This window comes from Triticum aestivum, chromosome 1A (assembly GCF_018294505.1).
Source record: "Triticum aestivum cultivar Chinese Spring chromosome 1A, IWGSC CS RefSeq v2.1, whole genome shotgun sequence".
NCBI classification, from domain to species: domain Eukaryota; kingdom Viridiplantae; phylum Streptophyta; class Magnoliopsida; order Poales; family Poaceae; genus Triticum; species Triticum aestivum.
Genome location: NC_057794.1, coordinates 541787876 through 541807101, shown reverse-complemented (window position 1 = coordinate 541807101; position 19226 = coordinate 541787876). Strand labels below are relative to the sequence as shown.

The 19226-nt window shown below is 47.1% G+C and overlaps 1 protein-coding gene across 2 annotated transcripts; it reads right to left on the bottom strand.

Annotated features, from left to right (window-relative positions):
- Positions 1 to 370: 370 nt before the first annotated feature.
- LOC123064812 (protein IQ-DOMAIN 31) lies at positions 371 to 5092 on the bottom strand. 2 transcript variants are annotated; one of them, XM_044488217.1, is made up of 7 exons: positions 4894 to 5092; positions 4377 to 4509; positions 3953 to 4246; positions 3500 to 3703; positions 2586 to 2642; positions 1347 to 2409; positions 371 to 812 (listed from the first exon to the last, which is right to left on the bottom strand). In XM_044488217.1, exons 2-7 carry the CDS (start codon positions 4464 to 4466, stop codon positions 781 to 783), a joined length of 1740 nt encoding a protein of 579 aa, XP_044344152.1. In that variant the 5' UTR covers positions 4467 to 4509; positions 4894 to 5092; the 3' UTR covers positions 371 to 780. The 2 variants fall into 2 exon arrangements, with proteins under 2 accessions (XP_044344152.1, XP_044344155.1); XM_044488220.1 differs by having other exon boundaries at positions 3953 to 4243.
- Between the last annotated feature and the right edge of the window lie 14134 nt (positions 5093 to 19226).

Here is a 19226-nt window from a genome sequence, read left to right as displayed (position 1 = left end):
CACATTTGCGTCAAAAATGAGTCCGAGCGGACAAAATGGACAAAAATGAGAATGGGTCTGTGCTTTGAGCAACATTTTTTGACTGCACGGACAGGTCGGAGCGTTGGAGTTGCTCGAGCTAAACTGGGACATTTTACGGCGGTGATTTTTGCTTCACCTCGCCAGGGACATGTCTGAGAAAACACACAACATAATAGGGCTAAGCTGCAGAAAAAAAATGTTCAGGCTAACAAAGCTAGACACTCTGCTCTCCCTCAAAAAAGTTTGTTAACAGAAGATTTCACAGCTAATGACAGTGACAAGGAAATATTACTATGACAAGGAAATCATCACTGACAAGAAAATGCAGCTGGGAAAACAAGGGGATGGATAACCAAATTATGTCATGGATCACTCACTGTCAGCTAAGAAAACGCATCAAGGATAAACCAACCAAACAGCCCAAGTACTCGCTAACATCAGCATCTTGTCTGTCTCTTGATCTCACTTAACAACGCACGGTATCTCAAAGGCGAACCAAAACAAACTGGGGAACAAACTTCAGCTATACAAGACACAAGCCAAAGGCGGCACGACCGTCGCAAAACCCTATAAAAATAAGTCAAACTCAGGCACCAGGTAGGCAACACCACAACAAATTAAGCAGGTCCCCTTGATGTCGCGGCAGCAGACCAGAGAGAACATTTTTTACATCAGAAGCAAAACAATCAGAGGAGCAAGCTGCCGTCCACCCAAACGTCCGTCGCCACGCTGCTCAAATGGAATGGAGGATCCACGTCTTCACCGTCTCCATTCAGCTTTCATCGGTCTCTCTGCACAGGATTTAGTGTTAGAACAAGGCGAGTTGAGCTCAAGTGGCAAATATGATACACAATCCAACTATCTGTAGCAAATACGCAGTGCCATTTAAATGCAGCACAAAAATAAATATGATTTGATGCTTATTCCTTTGAACCTAGACCCGATTCAGAAAATTGGCTCACATGCTTATTCATGGATCTTAGGGAACAGCTCAGTTCGTCAATCTGGTTATTTATAGTAGAGCTAAATAAAGATAATACAAGTCAATTATCTGATTACTTTTGTGGAACCAAATGAAAAGGATATATGACTTTCATATAGTTGAGGCATGGAACAGTTTTTCGCAATTTTTATAGCAAACAAAGATGGAATATGATCTATATAAGAATAATTTGGCTTCTGCCAACAACCTAATTTTCAATTACAAAAGTTACTTTGAAGTAGGCAAAAGGATACTATGTGTACTGAAGATAAGAAAGTCTGACAAGGCATCAAACAGTCTTACTAGCGTAAACATGCGTATTCAATGATCCTCTACTACTTACCAGCTGCGTCTCTTGACGACAGCATAGACTTGTCAACTTTCGCTCCCTCTTTGGTACCAGGATGGATTGGCCTTTGTGTACGCGGCGAGTGCGAGTTCTGCTTACCATTGGCAGGAGAAGGAAGGGAATGGCGGCGTGTGTGGACAGTTTTTTCTGCTGAATCAGCGCTAAGTCTAGGTGATATCTGTCCCCGCAGCTTCGCCTTCGCAGATTTTGTTGCAGACATGTAGCTGGGCACAGCAGGAGAGTTTTTGGACCCGTTCTCTGGATATTCTGGCTTCGTTGAGAACGAAGACCTCCTGTTGCCACCTTTAAGGCTTTCGGCGGAGAGAGGTTCTTCTCTGGATCTCTGCTCCGCATCATTCACCAAAGCATTTTCTTCATTGTCAATGTCTTGCAGAGGCATAACTTCAGCTGTTGTAGCAACAACGGTCGGCTCATTAAGTTTTTCTTCAGTTGTGACTGCATATGGAGTAACTTCCACTTCAGGTTTGAGATCAGGTACAAAGATATCCACCTTCGCATTTTCCAGAAGATCATCATGGTGAGGTTCTTGAATCTCAGGATAAACTGGAACTTCCTGTGCAGTACGTTGTGGTTTCTCAAATTGGATCTCTGGGTGGTCAGGGGTTTCAGTTGCAGGACTAGATACCTTTGAGGCTTCGGCCATGGAATTAGTTACCTTCCGAAGGCTACGCTTAACCTTCTCAAGTTCAGTTAATTGGCTATCAGGCACTGAATCAGCAGGAGTGCTAGTGAATTTCCTTGGGTTCCTTCTTGTTTTTTCAGTTTCCAACGGCATGTTTGTCGGAGGGGTGGGCTCAACTGACATTGCAGAACTCTTCCGAGCATTGCGTTTCAATTTCCCTGACTCTGTTTCCATAGCGTAACTGGCCCTCTTTGTCTGCGGTTTGGCATCAGCAATAGCATTTCTCTTTGTTTGGTAAACAGGTTTCCAGACACGGCTTATGGTCCATCTCTCTAACCAGTTGAAGGCTGAATTGGGATCCCTCTCGTCATACTGAAAGTGAAGAGCCTCTACCAGAATCGGTGAAGCCAGAAGCTACAACATATACAAAGAAAAAGGTTAATTTGCAGACAGACAGCAGAAGAGCTAGATGAGAGGATGGCATGTATTTGGTCAATGAACGAGCACAAAGGCCAGACAACAGGTCAGGATAATTTGTTTTGTATATCCATGGCCCGAAATAACTATATATAGAGTTTGAACATGTATACCTTACGGGCAAATGCGTTTGAAGCTAACTTCTCCCTCCATGCATCTGGTTTAGTACCCTGAGAAAAGGCAAGAATTGTTTTTTTAGCGGAAAGGCAGGAATTGTGTGTTTACAAATTTGGTAAAGATACCAAATATAAGGTCATACATGCAAATATTTTCAGCTTTGATCAACATTACATACAAATTAAAATGAAAGCATTAAAAGATCCAAGAATCTGGCCACAATGCTCACAATTGGCATCGTAGTGTTATTGTTTGGTTGAACTAAACCAGAAGGGCAGGCATTTAAAAATATACAGAAACATCCATGTCAACTGAATAGCTTTATCCTAATGATCCTAATGTTCAATGTACACAGAATTATAGCTTTATCATCAATGCAATAGCAACAAAGAGAATTGTTTTTGTATTGATCCCGGCAACAACAAAAAAAGCATAACAAAGTCCTTAGTCCAGTTACAACTGAATAGTATGTAGGTTAAACACCAACCATATTGTCTTTACAAATCATCATCACTCAACTATCAAAGATACCCAATGTGAAAAAAAAATGAAATACAGAAACATTATTCCAATTGAACTACAATTATCCCATGAGCTGAATTTAACATTTGTATGCAAACAAGTTACAAAATCCTCATGACGCTTGAAGGAGAATCATGCCAATCTGTCAACTAAGTACAAAGTGGCCTTACATGGCTTTAACGGCCTTAACGAAAACTTATTATTTCTTGTTTTAGCTTAACCGTATCTCACATCTGGCATTCCTCGACATAACAAATACTAACAAAATCATGAGCATCCATATTCGATAAGATTATAAAGTTTGTACAGATAAAAAGGAACACTCATGTGCTCTCACGATGAACAATATATCAGGTATTGGATGAACTAGAATGAGCAAGGAATTTACCACAGACTTCTGCTCGGCAAGCTTCCAACTGAATTGAATTGCATCACTAGAGAGTCTGACATTTCTACCACGAACAATAGCTTGGAACTTCACAATCAACCATGTAGCACGGAGAGTTGAAGCAGCTTGCCTCCTTACAAGATGGCCACGAATCAGCGCCTGAAGTCGTATGATTCCTTTCAATGCACGGAAAGCCCGACGTGCCTGGACAAATGTGATGCTAAAGTTAGCATGGTTGTAAAGCAAAACAAACCAAATGGCTATGGCAAGAATTTCTTTTGTGGCAGCTTAATAAGATCATTAAGAGAGTGAAATGTGTATGGAGTAATCCAAATGAATAGGAACATTATTAAATCATGAATATTCAGAAAGGTGTGCACAATAATTTTTGCCCTTTTTCTGATCATTTTAAGATATACACACAAGGAATTTCAACACAAAGATAAGCATTACCAGGTAGCCTCGGAAGGCAGCTTGGGCCTTGACGGCTGCTTGTTCTTCCTTCAGCCGCTCCGGGTCATTGGACAGCACATCAGACCCGACAGTGCTCTGCTTATCCAAATCATGGTTCACTTCATGCTGCACCACCGCTTCGCCTTGCGAGCTGGAATTCTCACCCTTCCCCGCCTCCGGCACGGCGTCGTTGTTGCGCGGGGTGACGAGCACCGGCTCGGAGATCACCGGGGAGCTCTCCGAGAACCCGGGCTCCTTCCCAGCAGCAACATACCCTCTGTTGCTCCCGGTCTTCTACACATGGAAAACAACAAAAGCATCAGTTGCAATCAGCAGATCTCTGCTCTCCAGGTGCAATCACATAGCAGGCAATTCCGCGGAATCCTCGGAAAAATTCAATTTTCACCTCCAAGCACTAACATACCGATAAATCCTTGGCCTTGGCGGAGCCAGACCTGGAGGTCTTCTTCCCGAAGAGCACGGACTTGAGCCACTTGGCCGGGGACTTCCCCATCGTCGCCGCCTCCTAGCCCGCCGCCCGCCGGAGACTTCAGACCCTGCAGCCGAACCGCCGGACACGTCAGTGCGCAGATCTACACTGCAGCTAATTGTTACGCGGAGAAAAACCGCCAGAACCCGCAGCATCCACCCAAACCCCCCGAGATCATGAGCACTGCCGCAGTGAAAGCAACCACAGCAGCTAATTTCAAAAAAGAAAAAGAAAAAGAAAACCAGAAACGGATCAAACGAGGCACGGAGAAGAAAAGGGGGCGAGGAGATCCGCGGCACGGACAGTTCGCGGGGAGCTCCACCCCCGAATGCGGCGCCCGGAGCCTCGGACCCGGCCGGGAAAAACGCTCGAAGCAGTGCAGCAGAGCGGCAAGCGGCGCAGATCTAGGGGGCGGCAGGCGGATCTGGGGAGCGACGGCTGGGTCACTCACCGGAGGAGGAAGAGGAGGATGCGGCGGAACCCTAGCTCCCGCTCTCTGTCTGTCTGGCTCGGACGCCCTCCTACGCCTCCATTCCGGGGAGAGGAGGCTGCCTCTGGCTGGCTGGTAGTGTGGTAGCAGCAGCAGCAGCAGCAGCAAGGTGAGGTGACGGCGACAGCAAGGAAAGAAAAAGAAAAATGAAATGCGAGAGTGAGTGAGCGAGTGAGAGCGAGAGTGAGCCAGTGAAGCGTGGGCCCCACCGCCCCAACAGCTTCTCTCATGACACGTGGGCTCCTGGGTGCGGCCCGCCTCGATGACCCGCGGGCCCGGGCTGGGTGGGCCTCGCGCCTGGCGTCGGCACGCCGGTGGGGGAGAGGAAGGAGCGTGCGTGCGTGCGGTGAGTTTTGAATCGCGCAGCGCGGTGAAAAAGAGGATGGGCGGCGCGGGGCCACCGGCCAGTGGGGTCGGGGTATCGCCCGCCGTGGTCCGTCGCCCTTTTCCGCGGAGGAAGGTGGCTGGCCTCGCCATTTTTTCTCACCGGCTAGCTGTCAGCCCCGTCCCGCCTGACCGTGCTGCGCGACGGGAGTGGCGGTGGGCCACGCGTCAGTCAGTGCCGCGGCGTGGACCGTGCGGTGGGCGGAGTGGGGAGGGAGGGCAGTCGACCACGCGCGCGTCCGGGGGGTGGGGCCCCGCGGCATGTGCGGTGATTAACGCCTTAAACGGATATCATGATTGCGGATTAGGACGACGGTTTAGATCCCATAAAAAAAAAGGACGACGGTTTAGATGCCCTGGGGAAAAAAAATTCTTTGTTTTTGCGGGGGGAATCGAGCATTGACCTCCATGGCCATGATAGCAAAATCCGCATGTGTTTTCAATCAAGTACTCCCCCGTTCCTAAATATTTGTTTTTTTAGAGATTTTAAATGGACTATCTCATACGAATGTATATAGATATATTTTAAAGTATAGATTCACTCATTTTGCTTCGTATGTAGTCACTTGTTGAAATCTCTAGAAAACAAATATTTAGAAGCAGAGGGAGTACAAAAACATGCATGTATCCGTGACTGGATTTTGTATTCATCGTGAACATTATCATGAATGTGTTTGTTGCCGGTCATAGGGGTTTTGAACTCACCGGCTCACCGTGATGCCACAAAATATCCAACGGGTTTTTTTAGTGAATGAACTTAAAAACATGAAATTTGTACTCTCAAAAAGAAAAACTAAATTTTGGCCTTTAGGCTTCCTAGGATTAGTGTGACCAAATATATTCATGCAATTAGACGCCCCTTTTTCCATGCTACAAACGAAACCTGCACCGGTAATTGCGTGGAACATGTCTTTCAGATGGAGTTTTTTTTTAGGGTGAAAATGGGGGGTAGGCATTTATAATGTGCTTGTTGAAAGTTGTTTACTCCTAAAAATTTTCTTCAAGATACTTCTTGCCTTAGGCATACCTTGGATTAATTCATTCAACCTATAACGCCAAAACTTTCAAGACAGCAAAACAGCAAACCCTTTCAACATGTTTTATTTGTCCTGCCAAATAATGACATATCACCTTGTTTTACTAGATCTTTGGCGTCGCCACATACCCTTGACAAATGCCTTCCTGGACCCTTTATCCCACTCTAGAAACGGCAATGTATTTTTTGTCTTAATCATGTGTCGATTAACCTCAACTGCTTACACATAGTTGATTTTGTCGATATCTTTGTTGTGTCATTTCCAAGTTCAACAATGACAATGACAACTGGTTCCTCATCAACGGCTGGAGCATCCTCCACTAAGGACACTTACACACTCCATGGAGAAAACAATGATGGGATGATATTGAGCAATAGGGTACCTAATGAGATCAAACATTTTGCTTGGCTTCTCTTTCAGAGAATGGTTAATATTATCATCAGTGTGTTTGTCGCGGGTAATAGGATTTTGAAGTCACCAGCTCACTGCAGTGCCACAAATATATGACATATCTTTTGAATGAGCGAACTGAGGTTTTGATTTTTTGAATGAGGCGATTTTCCCCTCCCCCCTCCCCCACCTACCTCTCTCCCTCGCCCACCTACCTCCATCCCCACCGCCATTACCGCGCCCCCACTCTCTCCTTCGCCTCTGGACTGGATGACCGCGCCTCGCCGTCGGGGTGCTCAGATCCGACGCGTCCTGCCGGCGACGCGGGTGGCGGCACCGTTGCGGCTTCCGCCGCCTCCAGTCGATGCGAATTCACCGGAGGTGTACCAGGAGATGGAGCGTGTGGTGCGGGAGAGATTCCCCGACCGCTCGATGTGGGTGGAGATCTTCGAGAGCATCCTGCAGTACGCCAGGTACGATGAATATGCGAGGTTCACCGGCGACGATGGCGCATCGGATGTGGAGTTTCTCTTCTGGGCGATCCAGGAAGCGGACTCGCCAGATCCGGCGCAGGCGGCGCGATGGAGGGAATTCAGATCCAATCCTCCTCGCCTCGACATCGCAAGGCCACGCATGGAGGCGATATCCAGGATCCCCTCCAGGATGCTTCCGCCCGGGGCCATGCCTCCTCACCGGCAGTAGCGCCCGTCGATGCTGCTGGCCGTGGGGTGCACGGTGGAGGTCGGCGTCCTGGTGGCCTACACTGAGCGTGTGCGGGCGGCTGGCGTGGCATCGAGCCCTCACCTTGGCCTGGCGACCAAGGTATGATTCCGGGCATCCTTTCTGATCATTCTATGAGATTGTTGCGTGCATTTCGTGCGCGGCACAGATGTGTTTCGACAGAAAAACTTGATTCAGTTGAAGTCCATAGTTCTAGTGTCCCGTGTGTGGGGATCTCCCCTTCTGTTGTCAGTTTAGTAGGAACAAAATCAAGAGGTAGCGGAATTGAGGGTTCTCCCTCAGGGTAATTTGCCAACAGCAATTCAGGTGGTGGTCGAGGGTAAGGTTCGCTCATGTGAGGTCGATGACGATAGAATTGCCCAATCTAGTTTAAATTCGAAAAGAGGGGAAAAGTTGGGAGCATGTGCTTCTGGAAAAGGTGGTCAAAAGCAGAGAGGCCCCATTCGTGCGCTGAAGATTTGCGAACCCTCCATCCGTGGATGTGTGGTTGTGAGGAAAACGAATTCTGAGAGTGCACCTTCCCAGCCTAGCAATGACCTATAATATATTGAGGAGCATTATGGCCAGTTGTGGTCGATCCCCTCTCCTCCCCGCCGCCGCAGTAACCCTAACCCTTTCCTCCCTAAACCTTTCCCCGCTACCTTCTGGGTGAGGAAAGATCTGCTTGCGGCTGGGAAGTTCACTAAGGTTGATTGTCACCCTGCTACTGTGAGATCTTTTGATCCTCCTCCTAAATTGATTTGCCTGCCGTGTGAGGGTATTGGCCCTGGTTCTAGATCTTTTGCTGAGGTTGTTAAGGGAGGAGTAGAGATGGCTGATAAACGTCCTTCTGGATCTAGCTCAGGGGCTGCCTCTCAACCGGGGGGGTGGTCAGCGAGCTCCGGCCCCTTAGCATCGGCAAGGTGCAGCCAATTCTGGTAAAGACCCTGTCCCTGTGCAAAAAACTAAATCTACTGTGTCTACTGCCTCCTCTTCTCAAATCCCTACTCCAGTTGTGGTTGCTGAGGTAGAACAGGTGCTTGACCCTAGGTATAAGGATATGATTTGCTTCAATTGTGGGGGGCCTGGTCACTATGTGGGGAATTGTGTGAATACTAAGGCCTACTTCATTTGCCAGCAAAATCACAATGTCAATAATTGTGCTGCTTGGGCTAAAATTCAACCTTCAGCCACCTTCTTTGGAAGTGGAGCTAGTGGTCTTAGTTTTTACCATGTGGAGGTACCTGCTGCTGCTGAAACCAAATGGCTGAATTACCAGAACTGTGCAATTGTGAACATCATCAAAGGAGAAGTGCAGAAAACTGAGCTTTGTGGCCTGTTGTCTGTTGTTTTCTGTAAGAATAGGCAATGGCCAGGCAGGTGAGAGAGTTATCAAGCAAAACCTTTTTATTTAGGTTCCCTCCATGGAAAAGTGTTGAGGATTTGATTGAATTTCCAGCTTTTGATCTCCCTAAAGATGGTGTGAATGTAAATGTGACTGAATGGAAAGGGGCTTATGATCCTTTTGGAGAACTGGTTGAAGCATGGGTCCTGATTGAGGGTATACCACCTAAATGGTGTACATGGAAGGTCTTCTGCCAGATAGCCTCAATGTTTGGGGTTCTTACTGATGTAGACTGGAATGGCATGTTCATGACATTTTTTGAGAATGTGAGAGTTAAGATTGCTTGCAGGGATCCAACCAAAATTCCTTTTGAAAGATTGATAGAAATGAAGAAGTTGTTTCTTATTGGATTTACTGTAGAAGGTTTTGAACAAACTGGTGGCCTGGATTCTGTGGTTAATGAGGAAGAGGGTGATGATGAAGAGCTTGAGGAAGATAATGAGAATAACCATGAGGGCAAGGATGATGGTACTCAGGATGACATTTTATCCAATGATGAGAATGCTATAGATGATATAGATAAGGCTAATTTAGGCTTTAAAAGGACTCCTGATGCTGGTAACTACAAAAAAGCCTCTGATGCCATTAATCATCAGGTTAGTTTGTGAGACACTGAACATGAGAATTTCATCATGGAATGTGTTGTGGTGAAGCCTAAGCCTGTGTTGGAAAAAGAACATGTTGAACTATCCAAAGATGTGTGTGAGTTTGAAGCTTATGCTTCACCAGCTGTATCTGTAGTAGAAAAAACAACCTTTTCAACTGATATTGGTGATGGACCTAGGATGAACAAACACATTGCTTCTTGTGAAGCCAAGGATCCCTATGACATCCCTGAGAAGATAAATCCTATGGATACTGGCTCTAGTTATGACAGAGAAGGAAACCTACATGGAGAGGATAGTGTTGCTTATTGCAACATGGTTCTGCAGTCTATTGATTGTTCTGATTCTGACGAGGAAAAGAATACTGAGGAGGACTTGGCAACCTTACCTATGGATGCTATTGAACTGATCAAGTCCTCAGGGTTGAAAAGGTCTCTGATATCTTCACTTGATGAGGTGGTGGGGGTTGGGAAGAAGAAACATACTAAGTCTAAGTGGGGGCCTGTGCTAGCCCAGAAGCCTCAAACCAGGGGACATGGTCATGTGAATATCATGCAGAAAGCTGCTGACTATAAGAGGGAGAAAAACTTGGAGGTGCCTCTGTTGGGGAACGTAGTAATTTCAAAATTTTCCTACGCACACGCAAGATCATGGTGATGCATAGCAATAAGAGGGGAGAGTGTGATCTACGTACCCTTGTAGACCGACAGCGGAAGTGTTAGCACAACGCGGTTGATGTAGTCGTACGTCTTGACGGCCCGACCGATCAAGCACCGAAACTACGGCACCTCCGAGTTTTAGCACACGTTCAGCTCGATGACGATCCCCGGACTCCGATCCAGCAAAGTGTCGGGGTAGAGTTCCGTCAGCACGACGGCGTGGTGACGATCTTGATGTACTACCATCGCAGGGCTTCGCCTAAGCACCGCTACAATATTATCAAGGATTATGGTGGAAGGGGGCACCGCGCACGGCTAAGAATATGATCACGTGGATCAACTTGTGTCTAGGGGTGCTCCCTGCCCCCGTATATAAAGGAGCAAGGGGAGGAGGCCGGCCGGCCCCTATTGGCGCGCCAGGAGGAGTCCTCCTCCTAGTAGGAGTAGGACTCCTACTAGGAGGGGGAAGGAAGTGGGGAGGGAGAAGGAAAGGGGGGCGCCGCCCCCCCCCCTCTCCTAGTGCAATTCGGACCAGGGGGGAGGAGGTGCGCGGCCCACCCTGGTTGCCCCTCTCTCTCTCCACTAAGGCCCATATGGCCCATTACTTCTCCCGGTAGGGTTCCGGTAACCCTCTGGCTCTCTGGTTTTCTCCGAAATCACCCGGAACACTTTCGGTGTCCGAATATAGCCGTCTAATATATCAATCTTTATGTCTCGACCATTTCGAGACTCCTCGTTATGTCTGTGATCACATCCGGGACTCCGAACTAACTTCGGTACATCAAAAATCATAAACTCATAATATAACTGTCATCGAAACCTTAAGCATGCGGACCCTACGGGTTCGAGAACAATGTAGACATGACCGAGACACGTCTCCGGTTAATAACCAATAGCGGAACCTGGATGCTCATATTGGCTCCCACATATTCTACGAAGATCTTTATCGGTCAGACCGCATAACAACATACGTTGTTCCCTTTGTCATCGGTATGTTACTTGCCCGAGATTCGATCGTCGGTATCTCAATACCTAGTTCAATCTCGTTATCGGCAAGTCTCTTTACTCGTTTCGTAATACATCATCTCACAACTAACTCATTAGTTGAAATGCTTGCAAGGCTTATGTGATGTGCATTACCGAGAGGGCCCATAGATACCTCTCCGACAATCGGAGTGACAAATCCTAATCTCGAAATACGCCAACCCAACATGTACCTTTGGAGACACCTGTAGAGCTCCTTTATAATCACCCAGTTACGTTGTGACGTTTGGTAGCACACAAAGTGTTCCTCCGGCAAACGGGAGTTGCATAATCTCATAGTCATAGGAACATGTATAAGTCATGAAGAAAGCAATAGCAACATACTAAACGATCGGGTGCTAAGCTAATGGAATGGGTCATGTCAATCACAACATTCTTCTAATGATGTGATCCCGTTAATCAAATAACAACTCTTTTGTTCATGGTTAGGAAACATAACCATCTTCGATTAACGAGCTAGTCAAGTAGAGGCATACTAGTGACACTCTGTTTGTCTATGTATTCACACATGTATTATGTTTCCGGTTAATACAATTCTAGCATGAATAATAAACATTTATCATGATATAAGGAAATAAATAATAACTTTATTATTGCCTCTAGGGCATATTTCCTTCAGCCTCACACTTACAAAGGTAACACATTTGTTGTTATTGATCCTGATCTCCTTGTTGTTCATTTTGAGAAAATCAATCTAAAAATTGGCAATGATGCCTGCTCTAAACATGTGATTATTGATGATTTAATTGCTGATGAGAAGGAAAAAAAATGATTGATATTTGCTAATAATAATCCTGAAACTGTTTTGCCTGATAATTTAGATGTTGATGAAGTAGAGGTTGGGTTCATTTCAGTGGGGTGCACTCCTCAGCAATCAGTGGGCACTGTTGATTGATGTGAGAAATCTGCAGCTGTTTTGACCAAAGTTAAGCCATGTGGCTTGTGACATCCTTTTAAAATTAATTAGATATGATAGGTCTCATTTGGAATATTAGGGGGCTGGGACAACCAGGAAAAATTCAGTGCTTGTGTGATACTATTGCTAAGACTAACCCAGATTTTATTGGGTTTCAAGAAACTAAAAAAGAGCTCATCTCTGAGGGTCTCCTCAAGGCTGTTGACAGACAAAATCAATTTACTTGGCATTTTCTACCTGCCTTGAATACTGCTGGAGGTATTTTGGTTGGGTTTAGAAGTGATATGTTTGAAGTTATTGGATTTATTAATAAAAAATTGGTGTGGTTTCTACCATTAAAACCAAAAGTGATAAGTTTGTGTGGCAATTAATTGTGGTGTATGGGTCTGCTTACCCTGAGTTTAAGGTGGAGTTTGTTGCTGAGTTACATGACATCTTGGAGTCTGTATCTTACCCTGTATTGGTGTGTGGTGACTTTAATCTTGTGAGACAACAATCTGACAAAAGCAATGGTGTGATTAATCCATAGTTTGCCTTCCTTTTCAATGAGTGGGTTAATAAATGGGCCTTATTAGAAATTTCTATTTCCAATAGGTCTTTCACTTGGTCCAACAATCAGAATAATCCTATCTTTTCTATCTTAGATAGAGTGTTCACTTCTGTGGACTGGGATATGCATTTTCCTCTTTCTACTTTAACAGCCTTGCCAAGGGTGGGGAGTGATCACACTCCCCTAGTTTTAGACACTGGGGCTAGGAGAGCTAACTGTCCTAAGATGTTTAGGTTTGAGAAATGGTGGCTAGCCCAGCCTGGGTTCTCTCAGCTTGTTCAAGATGTGTGGACTAAGCATGGTGATGCTAGGTATTCTATTGAGAACTGAATGTGTAAAACTAGAGTCCTGAGGAAAATCATTAAAGGTTGGAGTATTAATTTAGAGGCTGCCATGAAAAAAAAAGAAATCCCTCCTTATGGAGTTTGACATATTGGATGTGAAACCAGAGCATAGTCAACTATCTCCTAGTGAGGGGGAGAGACTGAATCTCATTAAGAAAGAGCTAGATGATATTTGGAAAAAAGGAAGAGATTGCCTTACGGCAAAGGTCCGGGGATAGGAAAATTTTGGAAGGGGACCGTAATAATGCTTATTTTATGGCTTTAGCTAATCATAGACATAGGAAGAACCATCTGGCTGAACTAAATGGTCCTGATGGCCCTGTTACTAACACTGAGGATTTGCTGGATGTTGCTACCACCTTTTATAAGAAACTCTTTTCTTATGAGCAAAAACTTGATATCCATCTAGATGATGGCTTTTGGGATGATGGTGACATGATCATTGAGGAAGAGAGAGAGATCTTGGAAAAACCCTTCTCTGAGGAGGAGATTAAAAAAGCAATTATGAGTTCATATGCTGGTGGGGCCCCTGGTCCTGATGGTTTGTCTTTTATTTTTTATCAAACATTTTGGGAGTTGATTAAAGATGACTTTATGTGGTTAGTGAAGGATTTTGAGAATGGTACCTTGGATGTATCTAGATTGAACTTTGCTATTATTACCCTGATCCCTAAGGTGAATGATGCTAAATATATGAATTTTTTTAGGCCTATTAGCCTTGGGAACTGTTCTGTGAAGATTTTTTCAAAGGCTATGAATACTAGGGCTTCCCCTATCCGTGACACAATCATCTCTCAAAATCAAACTGCATTTATTAAGGGGAGATTTATTCTTGAAAGTGTGGTCATGGCTCATGAAGTGATTCATGAGATCCATAGATCTGGGTCTAGTGGCTTGGTTCTGAAATTGGATTATGAAAAAGCCTATGATAGAGTTAATTGGGATTTCCTTGTGGAAATGTTGAGGTCTAGAGGGTTTGGTGAGAAGTGGATAGGTTGGGTTTGTAGCTGCCTCTATCAAGGTACTTTTGCTGTGAAAATTAATGACACCATTGGTCCTCATTTTGTGGGGGGAAAGGGTTGAAGCAAGGAGATCCTTCATCTCCTCTTCTTTTTAACTTAGTTGTTGATGTTTTTTCTAAAATGCTTAAGAAAGCCACTAGCCACAACTTGATCAAAGGGCTTTTGCCTCATGTTGTGCCTGGTGGTGTGGTCAGCTTGCAATATGCTGATGATACATTACTGTTCTTGGATGCTTCTGCTGATCATGCCAGACACTTGAAATGGATCCTGGCTTGTTTTGAAAAACTCTCTGGTCTTTGTACCAATTTCCACAAAAGTGATTTGCATACCATCAATCTTGATGAGGAGTGTCGGTGTCAAAACCGGCGGATCTCGGGTAGGGGGTCCCGAACTGTGCGTCTAGGCCGGATGGTAACAGGAGACAAGGGACACGAAGTTTTACCCAGGTTCGGGCCCTCTCGATGGAGGTAAAACCCTACGTCCTACTTGATTAATATTGATGATATGGGTAGTACAAGAGTGGATCTACCACGAGATCGAGGAGGCTAAACCCTAGAAGCTAGCCTATGGTATGATTGTTGATGTGTATGTTGTCCTACGGACTAAAACCCTCCGGTTTATATAGACACCGGGTAGGGTTAGGGTTACATAGAGTCGGTTACAATGGTAGGAGATCTGCATATCCGTATCGCCAAGCTTGCCTTCCACGCCAAGGAAAGTCCCTCCCGGACGCGGGACGGAGTCTTCAATCTTGTATCTTCATAGTCCAGGAGTCCGGCTGAAGGTATAGTCCGGCTATCCGAACACCCCCTAATCCAGGACTCCCTCAGTAGCCCCCGAACCAGGCTTCAATGACGATGAGTCCGGCGCGCAGATTGTCTTCGGCATTGCAAGGCGGGTTCTCCTCCAAATTCCGTGTACCTGTTTGAATAAAGTCCGGTTTCTTGTAGATGTTGCGCTCCTTGGCTTCTACGCCCAATAATGGCCGCTTCCCATGTGTCAAACGAATATGAAAAGTCTGAGTGTTTTTACATTCACACCCCTAGCCGCGTAAATGAGCTGCCCTATTTAAGGGGACGAGGATTTAGATCCAATCCACACCTTCTCCCCTCCGCGAGTGTTCATCAGAGCGCATCCAACAAAGGTCCATTCCACCATGGCCAGCCGTCGCAACTCCTCCCCTCGCCCTTCCAGCCCTAAGCCTGGATATTGGGAGAGATGTTCCACCCCGCATAGCGAGCTAGTGACGCTCCAGACCAAGGGATTTCTCCCCCCGGCCTATATGGTCCCGGTTCGAGCTGGTCTTGCCGTCTACAATGGCGGAGAGCAAGCAGAGAATGCCCCTAATCCCTCCAAAGGAGAGTGGGCGTGCCTTGTCCCTTACTTAATAAGGGGGCTCGGATTTCCAATCCACCCATTTCTCTGGGGGCTGTTGGAGTTCTACGGCCTCCAGCTACATCATCTCACGCCTGCCTCAATATTGCATATCGCGGGCTTTGTAGCCCTCTACGAGCTGTTATTGGGTGTTGAAGCTCATTTCAGACTGTGGAAGGAGCTATTTTGCCTCGTGCCCCATTCCAAGAAGGGGTCAATGTATCAAGTGGGCGGAGCCGAAGTGTGGTGCATCACCGGGACCGGGTATCTGTCTGGAACCCCAAAGAAGGCGTCCAAAGACCGGCCCTCGGAATGGTTCTATATAGAAGACGTCCCGCTGCCGGATCCTGTCCGGATCGGCCTCCCTGAATTCAATAGTGCTCCCTTAAAGAAGCGCCTAAGCTGGCGCCCACGGAGCCCTCAAAGGGAAAGTGACAGGGACATCATTTACCTGATGGGCCGAATAAGATTGTTAGCCCATTCCGGACTAACCATGATCGGGGTTATGGCCGAATGCATTATGCGGGGGGTGCAGCCGCTTCAGTATAGAAGCCACCCCATGTGGGACTTCAACGGGGAGGACGACGCCACCCGCTATGGTCGTAAGGGGCCGGATTCAGCTGCCGCTCTACTAAAGATCTTGTCCACTTTGTATAAGGGAGAAGAGGAGGAATTTCTCCGCGTCAACCCTCAGGGTGGATTCTCCATGCACAATCCCCCGAGCTGGGTAAGCGGCCGTATTTACTTGTCCATCCGTTTTGTATTCCCATTGTTAAATATTCAGTCTGACGACTTTAACGCAGGAACTGCGCCGGGCTGTTAAGGAAATAAGCAGCCCTCCTCCACAACCCGAGGACCCAGGACGGTCCCTCGACCCGGCCTCTCAAGAGGATCCGGACATATCTGTGGAGCTGATTGATGGAGTGTTCCATCAATTGAGCGAGGACAACGCCTTGGTGGCCATTACGGCCGATTACCCAGGGCTAATCCTGACGCCCCAGGTACCTGAGATCGAAGTCCCAGTACCCCGAATAGGTGTTCGCACTCGTGTTCAGTTTCCTGATTGCAACCGATCTTTGCAGGGGAGGTTTTTAAGGCGGAAGGCTGAACCTGCGGCGACAAGCCAACGAGGGGCCGTAGGGCCCCGTGGGCCGAAAATAAGTGCAGTCTGGACCGAGGCATCAGCGCAAAGGTATGGCGCGCCCCCTTATCCCAGGTGTTATACCTTCGAGGCACATTGACACTCGTGCTTTCTTCAGGACAAAGAGACCTCGCCGGACTATACCCGGAAAGGCTGCCAATCGCGCCTCCACCAGCCAGGCTCCAAAGCCTGGTCCGGAGGTGGAGGCGAATGCAAGGCGCGCGCCAAACGCTCCTCTGACGGAGGATGTGGACGGGTTGTCTGCCACCAACTCTGAGGTGGAGAGTGGCATGAACCACAGGCGTCGCCGGACAATTCTTCGCGACGCTTGTTTCTCCTAAGGGGCGTTAGATGCCTTCAACTCGGGAGATGCGCACCTCCGTGCTGCTCAAAATGGTCTAGCCAGAGCCACGGAGCAATATGTAAAAGACATACGGGTAAGAAAATTTTGGTAATTATATATAGCAGTAGCCCCCGAGACTTGAAATAGTTAGAATAACTGATTTAAGGATCATTTGATATGCAGGTTCTTATAGAAAAGAATTCCCTACTGTCCAAGGAGCTGGAAGAGTGCAAAGCCCAACTGGAGGCCGCACTAGCCGTGGCAGGGGAGCCTAAGGAGACCCCCTCTGGTAATATACACTTCGAAAGATAAGTATTTTGTGAAGCACGGCTTTGGTGTAAATCTGACAAATGAAATTGCAGATGGCGCCGGATTGAATCCGGAAAGGCAACACCTCCTACGCCAGCTAAAGGCTGGTGAGAGGGTGCTGTTAAAGGTGATGGGGGAGAAGAACAATCTCCAAGATGCTAACACCAAGCTGGGCATCGAGCTGAAAGATGTTCGTGCCCAGCTGTCAGACTCCGTGAAGGAGAATCAACGGCTTCGGGCGGCATATTTAGTAAGTGCTTGAACGAACCTTTTGAAAGAAAGTTTGGCGGGGAAGTCGACCAATAGAGCAATGTCTGTAGGTGTGCTAACGGGTCGTCCTGCAGAGGAGATGCCCGGTTCTACGGGTGACCTTCTTCCCCAGCTCTCGCAACTGCTCGATCAAGTTCGGCAGGCAATGCGAGGCGTCGCCCAGGCCCTATGGCCATCCGCCTCCATGCCCGAAGGTCTTGGAGAGCTTGCGGAGAAGCTAAAGGGAGCACAACGGCGCTTCCGATTGTGGAAGATATCAGCCTGCCATCAAGGCGCTAGGGAGGCCTGGGCCATGGTGAAGACGTGGTATGCAAAGGCTGACCCCAACCACATGGCCGAGGTCGGTCCTGTAGGGGCCGATGGGAAGGAGATCCCTGTAAGCTTAGTATACGGCCAAGTAGAGTTGGCCGCAAAGTATTCCCAGCAGGATTGTAAATTAGATAGCCTGTTAGATGGTATTGAAGAGGAATACAACCAGTCAAAATGACTATGTAATTTAATTGACATTTATAATGCATTCTAGACGGATTGTAGATCATTTGTCATGGCCAACCTTTTCGCTTCAGCCTCAGGACCTGACGGTCCGGAGTGTGTCCGAATTCCCATGCGGTTATATAGGAACCGGGGAATGCATGGAGACCAGGCGTAGGGGTCATTAGGGCGTGAACAGACAAGTGCCCGACTAGGTATGTTATATTACATGGTTAGTAAGAAACATCTTCCAGGGATAATAGTTCCGTTAGGTGTTCCTTTCCTTGGGAGGCATGCCCTAAGGTGCATGTCCATGCTGCGAAAAGAAATGCAGAAAAAAACATCTGGGGGCGTATAGATAAAAATAGAAAAAGATCATCTTTAGTTCACCGACCGAATATTCCCTTAAGAACGCTAGCTTTCGGCTTCACCCAGTCTGAGGTACACGTCCGGCTGACCCAACAGTAACAATCACAGAGGTGCTCCCGTTACCACCTAGCCGAACAATCGGGAATGTAGGGGTAAGCACAGGAGCCAGGCAACCCAGCTTGGCCAAAACTTAAGTCATATCGATGCATATAATGGTGAATAAAAGGTACATGCGGAAGTGTGACACATGTGTTGGGCATGAAGCCCGCATGAATAAGCTTCTGTTTAAAGAAGCCCCCAGGTTTAATGAGCGCGGATAGCGTGTCACTTTATGAGCCTTTAGAGGCTATAAGAGAGAGAGAGAGAAGAAGAAGAAGACAAATGTAAGACAGAAAATATAAAAAATGGACAGAGGAAGGAGACGAACACAGAGTCCGGCGCTAGGCATAGAATCTTCGGAGATGGGCTGCGTTCCATGGGTTTGGCTCGAGTCGGTTATCCGATGCATCCCGCAGGCGGTACGCTCCACCAGTCAGGACTTGGTCAATTATGAAGGGACCTTCCTGTTGGGTTTCATAGTAATTTCAAAAAATTTCCTACGCACACGCAAGATCATGGTGATGCATAGCAATGAGAGGGGGAGAGTGTGATCTACGTACCCTTGTAGATCGACAACGGAAGCGTTAACTTGGTTGATGTAGTCGTACGTCTTCATGGCCCGACCGATCAAGCACCGGAACTACGGCACCTCCGAGTTCTAGCACACGTTCAGCTCGATGACGATCCCTGGACTCCGATCCAGCAAAGTGTCAGGGAAGAGTTCTGTCAGCACGACGGCGTGGTGACGATCTTGATGTACTACTGTCGCAGGGCTTTGCCTAAGCACCGCTACAATATTATCAAGGACTATGGTGGAAGGGGGCACCGCACACGGCTAAGAA

What these genes read in the sequence shown, in the direction of transcription:
- LOC123064812 (XM_044488217.1), bottom strand. Translation starts at nt 4,466, where the DNA reads ATGGGGAAGTCCCCGGCCAAGTGGCTCAAGTCCGTGCTCTTCGGGAAG. An exon ending in CCAAGGCCAAGGATTTATCG is followed by an intron (nt 4,247 to 4,376) that starts GTATGTTAGTGC and finishes TTCCATGTGTAG; the next exon opens with AAGACCGGGAGCAACAGAGG. An exon ending in CAAACGCATTTGCCCGTAAG is followed by an intron (nt 2,410 to 2,585) that starts GTATACATGTTC and finishes TATATGTTGTAG; the next exon opens with CTTCTGGCTTCACCGATTCT.